This window comes from Poecilia reticulata, linkage group LG10 (genome assembly GCF_000633615.1).
Source record: "Poecilia reticulata strain Guanapo linkage group LG10, Guppy_female_1.0+MT, whole genome shotgun sequence".
Taxonomy (NCBI): Eukaryota; Metazoa; Chordata; class Actinopteri; order Cyprinodontiformes; family Poeciliidae; genus Poecilia; species Poecilia reticulata.
The window spans coordinates 7,732,822-7,749,483 of NC_024340.1; the positions used below are offsets into that span (position 1 = coordinate 7,732,822).

Consider the following 16,662-nt stretch of genomic DNA (forward strand, 5'->3'; position numbering starts at 1 on the left):
AATGCCTGTTTTGTTTAGTTTTCTTCTTGGAAAAAGTTATTAAAAACAAGTTTTTGTCTAAATTGAGGTGAATTCATGGTTCCTTTTTCCACATAATGTAACTGGTAGTGTTTATGATAATAAAAAATAATAAAAAATTATGTGATCGGTATCAGTGATCGGCCCTCATGGGTGATCTGTATCGGCAGGAAAAAAACCTGATCAGCACATCTCTACAATTAGTCTATTAATCGTCAGAGTAGTTGACAGAATAAGCGATTTCTGATCGCTTATTGGATAGATGCATCCCTGGTGGAATGAAAGAGAAGAAATGTGGTTTGCAGTTTGTCGCGAGTAAGGCACATGAAATGTGTAGGAAGGTTTTCCGTCCAGGTGGGAGCAGAGTTTTAACTGCTTCACACCCGAACACACAACGGCCTCCACTGTTGTGGAGCTCCGAATCTGGAGTGTATCCGGGGCCCGTTTGGTGACATCGGAGGGAAAAAAAAATTGTGGCCACGACTTAATAACTTGTGGGAACGACTTAATTACAAGGTTTTTGGGTTTTTTTTCTTCTCCATGTCACCATACGGACTCCGTAGCATCCCGACTCTTTTCTGGTCATGTCCCCCACTCCACCAGATCCTCGGTGTGAAGGCTCCAGAAGTCCCACGTTGACGATGGCCGCTCAGTGATCCCTCCGCCGCTCCAATGGAGGCTCCGGTCACCGCCGCTTCCCCTCCTCCAAACTCCACCTCCTCCTCGCCCCTGACGCCGCTGTGTCCGGCCGTGGCCCCGTCCGTCCAGCTGGGCTTCACCGCCCTGTACTTCGCCCTGTACGGGTCCCTATTCCTGGTGGTGTACGTGCAGCTGTGGCTGCTGTTCGTCTACAAGCACAAGCGCTGGAGCTACCAGAGCCTGTTCCTGTTCCTGTGCCTGCTCTGGGCCGGCCTGCGCACCACGCTCTTCTCCTTCTACTTCCACAACACGGCCCAGGCCAACCACCTGCCCGCCGCCGCCTTCTGGCTGCTCTACTGCTGCCCCGTGTGTCTGCAGTTCTTCACCTTCAGCCTCATCAACCTCTACTTCACCCAGGTCGGTTTTGGAGGAGGATTGTGGGAAACGTCGTGGCTTCGGTTTTGTTGAAAGGTTTCTGATGTGTTGCTGCTCCGCAGGTTTTCCTGAAGATCAGCGCAGCCTCAGACACGAAGCTGTAAGAACAACCTTCCACTGGAATGGGTCGTGTTGTACTGTGTCGCTGCAGCCTGGTTAGCAACCTGTGTGTGTGTGTGTAATTGTCAGATGGGTGACCCGGTGCGCCTACGCAGCCATGAGTGTGATCTTCCTTTGCATCAACGTGACGTGCGCCGCTCTGGGGGAGCGAGGCAGTAGCGGAGAGAAAGGCAAGCGCACCTGGAAGCTGGTGTTGGTCAGAGTGATCGTTAACGACCTGCTGTTCATCATGGAGGCCGTGCTGCTGGCCGCCACGCTGCTGCTGCTCACCAGGCAGCCGCGCTCCTTCAGCCCATACCTCATGAGCAAGGTAGACACCTGTCTGTCCATCCATCCATCCATTCATCAATCCACGTGTCCATTTATCCATTCATGCAGTCATCCAGCCATCAGGCTTTCCTTCCTTTTTCCATCTTTCCTTTTATTCATCCATCTTTGCTTCATTACTTCCTTTCTTCCCTTCTTCTATCCATCTTTTGACACATCCTTCCTTCCTTAATTCATCCAAACATTCCTTCTTTCCTTCCTTTTATCATTCCATCTTTCCTTTTTTTTTTCCATCCTTCCCMCCATCCGGTCTGTTTTTTTTTTTTCCAGGTTCCATATTTAAATCCAGACCTCATTAGAAATATCTATCTGCTCTAATTTCTCAGACTAACTTTGTATTTCTGCGTTGTAAACCGTCTCTAAACCTGCCTGAGGTCTGTGAAGTGATGAGCAGAACTTTGATACGATGGTCTAAAGGAACCCTGGATGCCTTCAGTGTCTCTGATCAGCTCAGTAAAACCAGCGGAGCAGTGTTTGTTTAGAACCGGTGCGTGTCGGAGTACAGATTGGTGTTTACCTTCCAGCGATGGTAGAAGTTGGTGTTCCTGGGAGGTGGTAGTAGTTTTTTCCTGCGCTAACGGGAGCAGTGAGTGATGCTTTTCCTGTCACCAGGGAACCACGGTGTGCCGCACGGCGGCTCTGGGAGCCGTGGTCATCTTCCTGTTCTTCAGCCGGGCCTGCTACAACCTGACCGTGCTCTTCCTCTCCCAGAGCTACAAGGTGGAGTCCTTCGACTACGACTGGTACAACGTCTCCGACCAGGTGGGTTCCTGCTTCCCGATGGAGCATTTTCACCTTCGAGTCATCAAACTGTCGGATAAGTTGTTAAAAAAAACCCAAAAAAACCCTGTATTTTCAGGCTGACCTGCAGAGTGAACTCGGCGACAGAGGCTACCTGGCGTTTGGTGCCATCCTCTTCATCTGGGAGCTGCTCCCTACCAGCCTCCTCATCCTCTTCTTCAGAGTCCGCTGGCCCACTCAGGAGGTTGAGCTCTGCTCTCCAGACCCACAGTATTTTCCGTTTGTCTTGTTCCCAGTCCTCACACGTCCGTTTTCCACAGACCAGCAGCTTGGACATCAACAACAGGGTTCTGCCTCGTCCGTACTTCTTCGATGATCCCGAAGGCAGCGATGATGAAATACCGGCTCCGTGGGATCGCAGCCCCACTCAGAACCAGAGGTGATGCCAATATAAACACACAGTAGAAGCTTTTTTTGTCTTTGTTTTTAATTAAATGCATTTGCTGACTTTAGAGCCACAAACTCAGTTATCCGTAGCCAGATATCTGGGAAAACGAATAAATGTTTTTGCGTTTTAGCCTTCTGTCCGCACAAAAACGCTGTTTGATATCACTAAAAACAATTATTTATAAAAACTCCCACCAAACTGGAGATTTAAGAAAACTCTGTATGCGTGTTTGCATGTTTATGTGGGAAAACGGATATCTGAGCTCTGGCGCCCCCCGAAGGAGGGAGCCCTTCAAATCACAACGAAGGAGTGAACCGACAAAATCACTCAGAAATTCAACACTAACAGCTTTATAATCTCTTTTTATTGTTATTGGAGCATAAATTCCTTTTTGGAACCATTTGATCAGTTTTTTATTTTAAACGATTAAAAGACAAATATTAGATGTTTGTGTAATAATTTCGGCCAAAAGAAAAAGTCGAAGTTTGGATTCCTAAACTAAATGCTAGTTTACTCTGCTGTAACTCGTCATTGTGTGAGCTTTAAGTCATCTTTTTTTGTGTTTTTTTTTTTTCATACTTCCAGCTGGTATGGATCGGAGACTGCGCCACTCCTGTTTGCCAACAACCCTGCAGACCATAGCCACCAGCACCACTCGTTGTACTCCACCCCTCAGAACTGAAGCCAAACCCTCATTCGCTGTCGAATTTTTACCTCACCTAGACAACGATCTCAGGGGGATGAGAACTGCCCAGCAGTACCGCCCAGCAGTACTGCCCCACTCTGTGGTTGAAATTGCACTGAAAAACCTCAGGAAAGCTAAGAAGATGCACCTTGTATTATTATTATTATTATTATTATTAGATATATTGACTCTTTCTCAGCTTAAAGGGAACATTTTTGGTGGGAGAGGACCTGGTGAACTCCATGAGGGTCAAACTAAGCATTGTTTATTTATTTGCTTACTCACTGTGAATAACTGACACTTCATATTACATTCCTGGATGGACTCAAATCAGCTTAGTTGGTAACTACTAAGCATGGAGAACTATTTTGAAAAGTGGCATTTATTAAATACAATGTGATGCATCTGAAACTGATTAAAATACAAAGGATGATATTTACTACTGTCTGAAGAAGTTTTATTATTGCTGACAGTGGGATTTTATGTTTCTTATTTCCATCCTTAGCATTGCTGCAGATACTTGTGTGTAGCTTGTTTCTGGGGCAATAACTCATGTTTTCAGGTGGGGCGGGTTTTTTTTATTTATTTTTTTACTCCTGAGTTCATGTGCTTGATTGGATGTTTTAATTTATCTATTACAAAAATTATTTTTATTATCTCATCTGAAAAGAACCTTTGCAATATTGCTGCTAATCTAATTTTTTGTCAGGGGGCCCAAGATTCCTGGCGGCACCCCTAAATCCAGATATTATACATGATAAATAGGCTTATTACAGAGTTAAATTAGATTTAAAAAGTTTTAAATTACCCAGGAAAATATGTAGCTCTAGATGTTTTGACTGAAGACCTGGGATTAATTATTCATTTCTGTAGAAGAATAATTAATCTATTTCTCCTAATGTGAAGTGGTTATCTGGCAGTTGCGGCTTGCAGCGGACGTTGCGCCCATAATTCACGCAAAGCATCACGGGGCGTAGGAAAAACGTGGATAGGCGGATCGGTTGTCTGGATTTGATCTGCTCTCTCGTTCCCGTACACTCTCTCTTTCAGGCTGAATACAGAAGTGATTCCATGGAAATAACGGGGACGCCGTCTCCCCCCAGTAGTTTTAGGCTGAAGAAGCTGATCTGGAGCGGAAACAAGAGAGCCGCATTTGCTCATGCGGATGTGACGTTAGTGCCGCATGTGCAAAGAGGCAACTCACAAATATTTGCTTGAAGGCCTTGTTACATTATGAGAGTATATTAACACTGCTGCCACCACTTGTTACGGAGGGGAACTGCTTATTCCAAAGGCATGCTCTGCGGTGAATTGCTTACCCCCCTGGTAACAACCGATCACAACTCAAAGTGGAACGCTTTCGTGCGCTCCTGAACAACCAATCAGGTAGAAGTATAGCCTTATAAGCATTAAAACAAAACTTTTGAATTAATTTCAAAATACAAAAATCAAGTGCAACAGACTTGAAGTGACTCAAACTTGGACTGGATGGAGACCATCACATGACAAATGGCAAATATTTCCAATGCTTTTTGCCTTCATATGAATGCAAATCTGATCTCAAATTTCAAGACATTAATGGAGAGATTTGGTTTCATTCAATAAACAATAGCAACCCAGATCGAGACAGATTGACCCATGTCTCTGTTGTTGCTAAGGTCAGACAAAAATAACTAAAAGTTAGGACAAAAATGCAAATGTAGAAAAGTTTTACAAGAATCTTGCAAGATTCTTTAATTGGGACCTACAGATTTTCTACAACAATCTGTTTAAATATTGCATATTTAGTTTGTTGTGAACAAGTAAAGAAAAATATTCTTGCAAATACAAGTAAGATTTGTTTCTATGTTTGGTGGTGAATGTTGACTGGAAATCTTTTATGTTTTCCCCAAAAACTAAACCAAAATTTAAAATAAAGTTGTTTTAACCACAACAAAATAAAAATAACACTCTTTCTGTGAAGAAATCTTTTTTTTCCCCCGATCAGTCATAAGTTTTAATTTAAACAGCCAAACCAACTTAAAGACATCACATGGCGGCAGCAGAAAACCTGTAGAAAAAGGCCCCTAAAACCAGGAGCTTCGACACGTTCCTCTGTGGCATCAGCTGCTGCTTCAGTTGCTTTATTCCGCAGCATGTACAGACGATTCTATTAAAACTCTTTATACAGTATATACAGTTTCCAATAAATCAGTATGGTACAGTGTCAGCAGTGGGAACGGGGCTCAGAAACCTGGGAAACGAGGAGAGGGTCGGGGCGGTGGCCATGTATAAAAAGCAGAAGTTAGCTGTTTGGCTTTACTTGAAACTGAAAATGCTGGATTACGTTAATGATCCACTTGTTGCGTAACGTGTTGCTATGGTGAGCAGGACTGCCTTCCTGCTGAAGATGCGGTAAAACTAGACCTAAACGCCGACTGACCGAGTTCATTTCCTGCAGCGTTGGCATGGCAGAAGTCCACTCCGGAGTTGATCCAATCAAAAAAAAATTTTAAAAAGAGAGAAAAACAAAAAAAACAGAAGAGGAGCCGTCGCCGTCCGACGCAGAAATGGTTGCGTCTTAGCTCGAGTCCGACTCGTCGCTGTGGGAAACCTGAGCGTGTGGACGAGGGAGAGAGGTGACAAAGAGCCGAAGCAGCCATAAGTTATCTCAAAAGTTTCGGTTGGTTCAGAGCGTCAAGCCCCGCCCCCTCTTCTCGCCGGTCACGTATCAGTTATCGGGAGGTGGCGATGGCGATGTCGGCGACGAAGGCGTCGTCTCTAGCTTACGGAGACGGCGGCGCCTCAGCTCGGCTGCGCTGGGTTCTCCTTTCTCGTCGTCCGCCGCTCCTTCGTCCCAGTTCTCCTTCCTCTCTGCGTCTGAGGCAGAGGAGGTGGAGTCAGCGGGCTGAGAGGAGACTGTGGCTCCACCTACTGGGTCAGCTGGAAACACAATACAGTCATGGTTAGGAAGGAGCTCCCATTCCTCCACCAGGGGGCGCAGTTCCATGCTTCCTGTGCACGCAGACACGTTATGCACATCCCCAAACCCAGTCCTCATGCATTTTCTGTTACAGGAATGAGAAATTATTATTCTCATTCTGGGAATAATGAGAAATTATTATTCCCATATAATAATTTCCAGGTTGATAAAACAACCTGGACTCTACGGAGGAATGTTAGCACTGAATTGTTACATGTCATCTCTTTGAACTCACAACTGGGTAAAGTCTGTTCTCTGCTAAGTCATATGGTTATTAAACAAGCATTATTTAATAGCTTACAGATCTTGCTAATACCCTTTAAAAATAGACATATTAAAATAAATCATCTGGGATTCAGTCTCTGTTCCTACATCTCTGCCTAGCATTACACCAACCTGCTGCCTTCCCCCGCCTGTCCTGATTCTCTGTCTCCTCTTCCTCCTCTCGATCCTCACAGCTGAATGACATCAACTTTGTGCTAAGTATGTTTAAAAATACAGCAGTCAAACCACATTAAAAAAAACAACTCAGAAATGCTAATGTTAAATGATATACTTTAGCTGGATGCTGCATCTGCTCATCTGCTTACATAACAGCAGAGCTGTAGTGTTATATTGAGTGAAAACCTTTCAACTCAAGTTCATCACTGCCAAGTTTTATAATTATATGATTTTTGGTTGAACAATAAAAAACACAAAGTAGTTATTTTACGTTTCTTGCTATATTCACTGAGAAATAGCTCATATAATGAGTATAGCAGATTCCAACAGGTGTGCTAATTGCTCCTGGCTAGTCTGAAGGAGCCAAGTGGGGCAGCTCTGTGAGGCAGAAGCCTGGAAGCTTAGAAACTGGAAAACTGCAGCTCAGAAGGTGGAGCTACATGTGAAAGAATCAAGGCCACATTCCAGGTATGTTTATGATGAGGGAATGACATAACATGATGTAGAGCTAATAGAAAAAAGTATATTTTACATAATCCTGCCCCTTTAAGACACTTGTATGCTAATAAAACTGTCATATTAGTACGTCCCCATGTGTTGCATACCTACTTTTCACCCTAGATTCAGAATTCATTGCCATCCTTTCTAAATTATGAAACACTTACTGATTATTCTTCTGTGAAAATATTTTTAGCTGGTTTTTCAAAACTGTATTAATAAAAAAAAAGTGAAAACTTCTGTGATCAGAAACTTGTATTTGTTACATACAGGTGGACGAGTCCCTCTCCGTGGTGGGACTCTCTGCGCCAGTGGATGCCGCCTCCCGATCGGCTCCGCCAGCTTCTGCGGCGCCACCCTCAGGCCGCGGAGGGCTGAGGTGAGAACAGAAGAGAGGTGATGTTTCAGCGCATGGCGGCTCTTCAAAATTACAAAGTCAAATCAAGATCGCAGGCTTTTTCCTGACCAAACCCGTTTTGGACGGAGGAGTGTAACCTACGCGAGCGTGGCGACGGTGCTGAGGTAGTGGTGGATGTTGAGCATGGCGGCGTCCAGCAGGGTGTGGATGTTCTGGAGACACTGCAGCCTGGCCTCCAGGCCCCTCCTCCCTTCGGCCTCCAGCTCCCTCAGTTCCTCCTCCGTCAGCCGAGAGAGCGACGGAGGCGGAGGAGGCATGGACGACACTGGGGGAGGATAGAGAGAGGAATAAGCTGCACTTCAACACAGCCAGATGATTTTTTTTTTCACTCAAACAAGTGTCTCTAGATGTGTGTGGAAGCTTACCGAAGGGAGGAGGCGGAGGCATCGGCAGCCATGGCGCAGCGGGGAAGGGAGGAGGCGGGAAGGAGAAAGGGAATCCTGGGATTGCTGATCCTGGAGCGGCAGCGGCGGCTGACGACGTAGCAGCGTCTGCAGCAGCAGAAGTGGGCTGGCTGGTGCCTAAAGGGGATGGACGCATCACAAATTGATGTCATCAAGAAAAAGCTAAATCGCTTGAGTTAAAATGACCGTAGTTAAAGGTAGAGTTCGGGGCGTTTTACCAGCGGCCTGCGTCGTGTCCGTGCTGCCTGCTGGAGCGTCAGCTGCAGCAGGAGCTGCAGGTGGAGCAGCAGCAGCAGGTGGAGGAACTGCGGGGAAAGGACCCCAGAAAGGGAAAACTCCTGGAGGGAAGCCTGGCAGCATGCCGGGAGCCACTGGAAGAGAGAGAGAGAGAGGAAGAAAAAGGAGTTAAATGAACAAGGAAAGACAAAACGGTGAATGTAGGAGAGGTACAGCTTTCTCCACTGTAATAAATAAAAAAGTAAGAAGCTCCTGGTCTTCTTGAAGCTCCGCCTTCAGGAAGTCATCACAACATGGCTGCTCTATTAACCCTTTAACATTGTACAGTGGAGTATCAGGGCCAACCTAAGAGAATTTTTGTTTAATCACGAGAACATAGTCAGAATATTGGCAGAATGAAGTCGCAACTTTACCAGAAGAACGTCTTAAAATTATTAGAAAAAAGTTGTTTTAATGTGATAAAACCTTGGATAAGTAGTTATTTTGTTTACAGTTCTCATACAATTAATACTTTATTCTCCTATTATGACAACTTTAACATTGTATCATTATGACTTTATTGTCATATGACTATTCTCATGTTATTACGAGAATAAAGTGTCTTGTAATATCATGACTTAATTCTTGTAAAAATAATAATAAAAAACAACTTGGCATAGCCCCCAATATTTTGTCATTGAGTTGACCTGAATTCAGAATCCAAATAAATAGCATCTGTAAAAAAAAAAACATTTGTAAAACAAGATGACGTCACTCTGAACTCTGCACACTAGATTTTCCCACAAATTAAATCTTCGAAAGCCATAAAAGCGACTTGTCGCCCAGCCCTGGATGAGTTTCATGCTGAAAGTCACCGTTTGGGGCCGGGGCTGCCGGGGCGTTGGCGGGCGCCGCCGGGGCTGGGGCGGGAGCTGGGGGCGGGGCCTGGGCCTGGTTGTTGTTGGATGCCCTGAGGACGTCCATGCGGCAGGTGGGGCAGGTCTGCTGCCTCTGGAACCAGGAGCGCAGGCAGCTGTGGAGCATCAACGACCGTGAAAACATCGATCTTATCAGGCAAACAAAAAGCGACTTTTCATAAGGATCTTTTGTTTCCAGCCATGTTTAAATTTCCACCTCAACTCTGCTCTGTTTAAGTGTAGCAGGAGTGTTAAACTCAGACGTGTGTGTGTGTGTGTGTGTGTGTGGTCACATTGGACTCACCTGGAGTGGAAAATGTGATTACAGGGTAGCTTCTTGGCTCCAGTGACCATTTCCTCTCTACAGATGATGCAGACGTTGTCCGAGGCCTGCAGATCCTCCGGAGTTGCATCAGGATATCTGAACATCATATCATAACAGACACATTGCTGAAATATCTCAAAAACTATATTACAATTAAATAAGAATTAAATGAATAACTAAAAAAAAACAAAACAAAAAAAAACTGATGGACTCACAGAGTGTTCATGTTGCGGATTGCTCTCCTTGACATTATAGCATCTGTTACGGCTTTTTTAAACTGCCTGAAAAAACAAATAAAACAGTTGAAAGATGTGGGAAATAAACGTTGTTTTAGGTTGACATGAAGCAGCAATCCAGACTCTGTTAAAAAAAACAACTAAAAATTAAAACAACTGTCTAGATCAGGTGTGCAAACCTCTTCTTACAACTTAAAATGCGAAATGATATTGTTGGATTTTTTTTTTTTTTATCTGCTCAGCAACAAATTGAATATATGATACTTTTTTAATGAAGCAAAGGCTGAAATTTCCTAACTTTTTGGGTCTTTTTGTGCAGTCCAGAAAATATTTTTCCATCAACAAAAATCTACTCTAAGACATTTAAAGGAATGGATGTGATCTAGTTTTTGTTTTTCCTGAGTAAAAAGTCATTGGATGTTTATGGCGCCACTTCATATGAAATTAAAAGCAAAATAAAAATATTTTTAGATAACTTTATGCTTGAGAATTAAATTAGTAACGGAGATTCTCACCCTAAAAATAATAAAAAAATAAACTTCTTCAAAGTGTCCACCAGAGGGCCTCATATGTGACAGTCTTGCATTCTTGAGCTGCAGTCGGCCATATAAAATTGCTCCACGGGCCACCAAGGGCCCCTAGGCCACACTTTGGACACCCCTGTTCTAGACAGACATTTCATTTGAAGAGCTGCTCACCTCATGGCCAGGTACATGGGCCGAATGGCAAACAGGGGGAAGGTGTGGACCTTTATCATGATAGTCATGAAGGCGATGTAGAGGAGAACCTTGATGAAACCTGGCAACAACACGCCATGTGACACATACGTCGTCATCGTCATCATCATCATGGACGCCATATTTAATCAGTCGAACACACAGACTGGTTGCAGCACCTGTGAAGAGCTCAGTGTAGAGCATGTAGACGGCCTTGTTGTCCCAGGGGTTTTCACTCTGAAGGTCGACAGTGTGGAGGATGTACTTGATAAAGGTTGTCAGGACCATAGTCAACAAGATGGCGTACTGAGGAAAATCAAATGGAAAATATGATCAAATCTATGTGTGTGTCAGAGAGGGAAGCAGCAGTCAGATGTAAAGTATACGTGGTGACCTAGCATCAGAAAAAAAAAAACAGAGGTGAGTTAGATATCTGAGACTGGAAAACGAGATTTATGAAACAAATAACATCAATTTAAAACAAAATAAATTCTCTAATCAGTGAAAACTCAAAGACAACAATATAAAATATGTAATGAAACATTGACTTTTACTTTTTTTTCCCTTACTTTCATTTGTTATTGAATAAATTATTCCATTCATTTAGCGTAGACGCTAACCTCACATCTTCTCATTTTAGTTGACAAGTTCTGTGGTTGAAAATTTACCAGGTAACATACTGTGACTTCATTCACCTGATCTTGGATATATAAACACATAAAATTTTCCCAACACATCCAAGTCCTCTCTTTTGCGAAGAAAATATGTGATAGTTTTTATATTAATCACATCAGCCAATCAGAAAGATGAAACTTTTTCCTTTGTGAGACAATATAGGTTATTTCTATCTTCTATATATATCTTCAATAAGTTATTTCAACTTATATTTTACAATAAAGACTGAAAAAAGATTACATTTGTATATAAAGAAATGTAAAATGTACTTAAAAATCTATTAGATTCCATTCTTTATAAAATATTTCAATTTTCTTCCTCATTTTCCCTCCAACTTTCTGAGGCCCCCTGGTGGACCCCACTTTTAAAGGCACTGTTAAAGCGTCTAATTTAAAGTATTGGTAATGCAAGATATTATTTACCTCCTAGACATATAAATATTAATTAATAATTAAAGGATAGTAGAAAACATTTTGAGTTCTTATATTAAAGTAGCAGGAGCTGATTTTATTTTGTGTTTTTGTAATAAATGGTCTAATCGACACATTTAAACCGTCAGCTCTGTCACCACTGTGAGCGCTGCATTAAGATTTAGATGTTTTTCCCTTTTTTCTTTACACACAGCTGGAGGTTTTGCAAGATTACTTCAAAACTTGCATTATATCTGAATTCAAATCTTTTTTTTAAAGTTTTTAAATGATTTCCAGTTATTAAGAAATTTGAATGCGATTTTTTTTTTTTAAAGATGCTCACTTTGGCACAGTTTAGATCGCAGTTTCTAAGAAAAATAATCAACTGACAATGATTACTCTTTATTATGAGAGGAACCTGCATGGGGAACGAAAAAAAAATCAGCTTTTTTTTTTTCTTTCTTTTTCTTTTTTTTATTGTAAAATGAACCACGATTCATTTAACAAGCCTCGAGTTTTTAAGGGTATAAAAAGGAACTGGGACAAACCTCAAAGCCAAAAACGAGCTGGACCGAAGCTCCTCTGGTGATGATGCTGTGGCAGGCATGGTTAACAAACAGGAAGTCCATGACAGCCAGAAGTCCTAGAAGAGCTGCAGAAAAAATTAAGAAGTGTTCATTACAGAAGTGTGCATGAGGGTGTAAACAAGAGGAAAAAAAATAAACGTGACTCTTTAAACCCCAGGCAGATGCTGACTTTAAGTTGTTTCTGTGACATGCAGACAGTTTTAGGCGGTAAAACTGAAGAGGAACTGGAACCCTTTTGTGACAACAACCAAGACGCACCTGGCTTTGGCAAATATTTGCATACAGTTTCATGAAATGCTTTGCGCCAAGTGAAATCAGTACAAAAAAAAAAAAAAGAAAAACCCAAACTGAAAGGTACTTACATAAAACTCTCAAGTGAAAAACCCAGGATATGTTCGGACTCCTCTCCATCTGATGAGAAAAAGACAGGAAAAAAAAAAAAAATCAATAAGCTGATCTCCACGAGCGTTTTGCTCATCTTTTCTCTTGGGTTACGGCTGTTTGTTTGGTAAAGATTTGGCCGTTTTCCTTTTCCCACTCACAAAGTCCACCCGGTCCTCAGCCAGCCAGTGGAAACACTTGAGGAAGAGCAGGAGGGTGAAGAGGGCGACGAAGCGAGGGGAGAAATCGTCCCTGAACACGGTGAACGCCAGGCAGGTCTCCGTCACCGCGTACCAGGAGCGCTCGATGAGGTGCTGGCAGGGGGGGAGAGAGAGCAGAACGCGTTTAGTTTACATTTACAGCACAACATTTCACAGTGTTGTCGTTTTCCATTTCAGTCGGGGGGGGGTTTGTTTTGTTTTGTTTTTTTATACTAAAATTATATTACGAAAACAATTTTGTAAAATTAAGAGAATAAAGTCGAAATAATGAAAATAGTCATGACCTTATTCTTGTATTATTTCAACTTTATTCTCATGTTTAGTTTTTTTTTTTTTTACTTTCCTAGGGAGAGTTCCAAAACTTTGTTGTAATTTTTAAACTTTCCATACACAAATAAAAAAACTGCTTAAAGAAAAAAAAAAAATACAATGCTGAAAAAAAGAACTAAAAAAAAAGTAAAAGAAAGACATTATTTCAACTTGTAGAAGATATCCGTTTTTCGGAATTAAATAATATTTCAATTCCTGTCACTGGCAAAAAATAAATAAATAAAAAAAAAGTGCAAGTAAAAGCATAAACTTATTACACTTTTTTATACATAGACGATCATCAAAACAGCAGAATTATTCTTGTATATTTTTCTAAAGCATTTTTCCAAAGACTTCCTTTTATGAGCCGGTAGAAAACAAAAAAAAAAAAAAAAATTTACATATCATCAAATCTTGTACTTGCTTAGCAAATAATTTTTTTATACTTTTTGTCTTAAAGAGTGAAAAACACAGTTCTAACTTCCAACAATTATTTCACACCCGAGTTTCTCTGGTTGAAGTACAAATGTTTTTAATATTTATCCTGACCATCATTTTTTAAAACAAACCTCTCTCTCCTAACTCATAGTTTGTTTCTTTAATTTTGAACCACTTGTGCAATCTTGGAAGGAGTTTATAATAGGCTTTGTGCATATCTACGCTGTTCTGAGCTTTACAGAAATCATAAAATTTTAATGTATTTCCATTAATTGGATAAAACTAATCTGATGCAGTTATAACTCAAATAGCTTTCTTGTGGAGCACATAGACAGGTTTTGTGTTGATTTTATACGAGTTTCACCCCGATTTCCGCACAATAACATGTATGGAAGTGTGAAGAAAAGACAGATCTTCGATGATCCCCCACCTCCATTTCAGCAGCCCTCAGCTGGCCAAAGAACACCTTTCTCATGAACTTCCCCAGCAAGAACACCAGCACAAACGCCTGGATGTACAAAACCTAACGGGGAGGGAAACAGAAAGGAAAACTTTAAAAGCGGCTCACGTGAAGACAAGCAAAAGCTAAAAACAGGCCAACCAGACGGCTGACCTACCGCCATGCTGGGGCTGCTTTTGGTGAGGTACACGACGGTCGGGTAGAACTGATGTTTGAGCAGGTAGGCGTGGGCCACCACGGCGCCGGTCAGCGCCATGCTGGTGGCGGTCACCAGGATTGCTCGCACCATTGTGGACTGCAGGTGCTGCTGAGGTGCAAACAGACACAACATGAGAATTTAAACCTTCAGGATTTCTTCAGAAATTCTGACTTGACGCATCTCATGTTTCTTATGAATCAAACTAAGAAATCCCCCGCATCAACCAAAATCATGTACTTTAATGCATTTTTTTAAAAAGAGTCACATAAATGTTTGATACATATGCTTTGACACTTAAATGGGTCAAAATTTTTAGAATTATTTCACAACACATTTATTTTCTTTTTTTTTTGTCTATCATTAAGGAAATACAAAAACAGAGAACTAAGTCAAAATCATCAGCCCTCAAATGATTTAGGGGGAGAAAAGTAAAATCAAAGTAATTCAAAAGTGTCTAAATCCGTGCTTTCACAAATTAAACTTTGGAAACCACCTGAAGGAAACACAAAGTGACGCATTTCAAAAGAGAAAGCGTCTGTGGCATGTAGCCACTTTGTTTTATAAAACACCTAACGTATGAAGAGACAACTGTTACAGCTCCATGGGAGCTAAACTAAGACTGAAATCTTGCATATGTTATATTTATGTTAATATATACTGAAGTTGCTTGGAGCAGCATAAACCTTCAGCATAAATAAAACCATACAGAGTCCATTGATATTTTCAAAAGGTATTTTCGCACTATATAACCGTTTTATGGCGCATAGAAACATTCGGTTTAGAGCTAATGTATTAAGCTGAACTCTTAAGTCTTGTGACAGCTTCCTAAGACATATGGAAACATTATTCATGAACCGAAACCTTCAAATAGACTTCTGTTGGGGTTATAACTGTAACTAATTCTGCAGGTATGTTGTCAAACAGAAATAAGGGTTAGTTAGCCTATGCTAGCTTATGTTAGCTTCCAACCGCTCCAGCTGTCAGGGACTCACCGACTCGGTACCCGCAGGACGGCTCGCTCCTCGGCTGATTCAACGGGGCCTCCTTGTCTGATAAAACCTCTATGCTGTCTCCAGCTACTCCATTTCAAACATGTCACCGTACCCTCCCAATTATTAGCTATTAATTCTCCCCTCGCCCGTATTTGCCTGTCTACGTGTTTATCTTTGGCTTGCTCCTTACAAGCCACATCACATCCGGTTGTTATGGTAATTTAACGCAACAGCATTTTGTTTTTGCGCCACTGAAATGCGCGGTGTATCGTGTTTAGCAGCTACGCTACAAATGAGGCAGGAAGAGAACATTGTTAAAACATTGTGATATCAGTTACCAGTGGCTTTCTTACTTGCATTTCCTCCAGGTGTGCGAGATATTGTGTTCCGCATTTTCTGAGCTTTACGGTAAATATAAACGTGGACCAATAGGAAGTTATCAGGCTTTCACAGCCAAAAGAGGCGCATTCAAGCGCGCGGTGTCTCACAATCCAATCAATCATGTTAAAGAATTGGAGATTGGAAATATATAATTTGTAGTTACTTATTCTGTAAGAAAATACCCACGGCCAATTTCAGACATCAAAAGAGAAATAAATGAAAACGTTTTTTTTTTTATTATTGGTGATGAAAATATTCTGCGGTGTATGTTCAGTTTTCTAAACGCACTATAGTGTGATGTTAACTATTTTAATTACAATTCAAACAATTTTAGACTTTAAAAGCCATTTTTGAAACCTTAGCTAGAATCTGACTTTTGGAAATATTTGCGCATTAGACAACGTGTTGTTGGAAAGTTTCAGTAGAGTCGGCAACCCAAGTGTTCACTATTTGCAAAACCATGATAAGCAAAAAGCATCTAATTCTGCACTGACACCACTAGGCACCAAACAAACATTTAAAAAATTAAGCTAATAAAATAAAAAGATTAGTTTAAATAGCTATGCATATGACACACAGCTGTACATTATGTCACCAAGTCACCACAAATCTATTCAATTGTTCAGTAGACTTGTAGAAAAAAATCAATGCATGGAAGTGCTGGACAGAAACGAAACTTATATTTTTGCCTTAAAGAGGAACAATCAGTCTGCAGTTTCAGTTATTATAGCCAGAAACTACTGATCAGACCTAAACCTTCAGAGCCACATAAAGACAGTTACAAAGTCAGCCTTATATAAACTGAAGATCATTTCTACAATGGAAGGACTAATGTCGCAGCAAGATCTGGAGAAACTCAAACATGAGGAGGATTACTGCAGCAGTCTCTTCAGTGTAGCCCCTGTTGCTCAGAGAATAGTTTAAAATATTTCTATTTATAAATCACTGAACGGCTTAGAACCAAAATAAATTAAAGATATGTTGCATCAACCTTCCAGACTTTTACAGTAAATTCCATTACAGTTTAATAGAATTCAATGATGTTAAGTTTTTAAAAATATAT

General features: G+C 41.4%; 2 protein-coding genes across 5 annotated transcripts in view; one reads left to right on the top strand and one right to left on the bottom strand.

Moving 5' to 3' along the window:
* Positions 1 to 3,852, top strand: part of gpr137 (G protein-coupled receptor 137) — a 7,396-nt gene extending 3,544 nt beyond the window's left edge. The window contains exons 2-8 of the mRNA XM_008419799.1: positions 622 to 1,074; positions 1,155 to 1,192; positions 1,282 to 1,522; positions 2,152 to 2,301; positions 2,399 to 2,524; positions 2,601 to 2,719; positions 3,314 to 3,852. Of these exons, the coding sequence (XP_008418021.1) occupies positions 691 to 1,074; positions 1,155 to 1,192; positions 1,282 to 1,522; positions 2,152 to 2,301; positions 2,399 to 2,524; positions 2,601 to 2,719; positions 3,314 to 3,410 (1,155 nt within the window). The 5' untranslated portion in view covers positions 622 to 690 and the 3' untranslated portion in view covers positions 3,411 to 3,852. The remainder of the gene's footprint in view (positions 1 to 621; positions 1,075 to 1,154; positions 1,193 to 1,281; positions 1,523 to 2,151; positions 2,302 to 2,398; positions 2,525 to 2,600; positions 2,720 to 3,313) is intronic.
* A 1,265-nt stretch (positions 3,853 to 5,117) lies between these two features.
* Positions 5,118 to 15,441, bottom strand: syvn1 (synovial apoptosis inhibitor 1, synoviolin). Of its 4 annotated transcripts, none has more exons than XM_008419808.2 (17): positions 15,219 to 15,441; positions 14,185 to 14,334; positions 13,998 to 14,090; positions 12,761 to 12,913; positions 12,581 to 12,629; positions 12,180 to 12,283; positions 10,726 to 10,852; positions 10,529 to 10,628; positions 9,810 to 9,875; positions 9,574 to 9,690; positions 9,228 to 9,385; positions 8,355 to 8,507; positions 8,098 to 8,253; positions 7,814 to 7,997; positions 7,585 to 7,688; positions 6,772 to 6,833; positions 6,233 to 6,335 (listed from the first exon to the last, which is right to left on the bottom strand). In XM_008419808.2, the coding sequence occupies exons 2-17, from the start codon at positions 14,314 to 14,316 to the stop codon at positions 6,324 to 6,326; spliced, it is 1,770 nt and encodes a 589-aa protein (XP_008418030.1). In that variant the 5' UTR covers positions 14,317 to 14,334; positions 15,219 to 15,441; the 3' UTR covers positions 6,233 to 6,323. The 4 variants fall into 4 exon arrangements, 3 of the variants coding, with proteins under 3 accessions (XP_008418029.1, XP_008418028.1, XP_008418030.1); XR_001777023.1 differs by having other exon boundaries at positions 6,298 to 6,335; positions 6,772 to 6,854; positions 15,219 to 15,439; XM_008419807.2 differs by lacking the exon at positions 6,772 to 6,833 and having other exon boundaries at positions 5,118 to 6,335; positions 14,185 to 14,331; positions 15,219 to 15,439.
* Positions 15,442 to 16,662: the final 1,221 nt, after the last annotated feature.

What these genes read in the sequence shown, in the direction of transcription:
- syvn1 (XM_008419807.2), bottom strand. Translation starts at nt 14,316, where the DNA reads ATGGTGCGAGCAATCCTGGTGACCGCCACCAGCATGGCGCTGACCGGC. An exon ending in TGAGGGCTGCTGAAATGGAG is followed by an intron (nt 12,914 to 13,997) that starts GTGGGGGATCAT and finishes CCCCCCTGCCAG; the next exon opens with CACCTCATCGAGCGCTCCTG. An exon ending in CTACACTGAGCTCTTCACAG is followed by an intron (nt 10,629 to 10,725) that starts GTGCTGCAACCA and finishes TGTTGTTGCCAG; the next exon opens with GTTTCATCAAGGTTCTCCTC.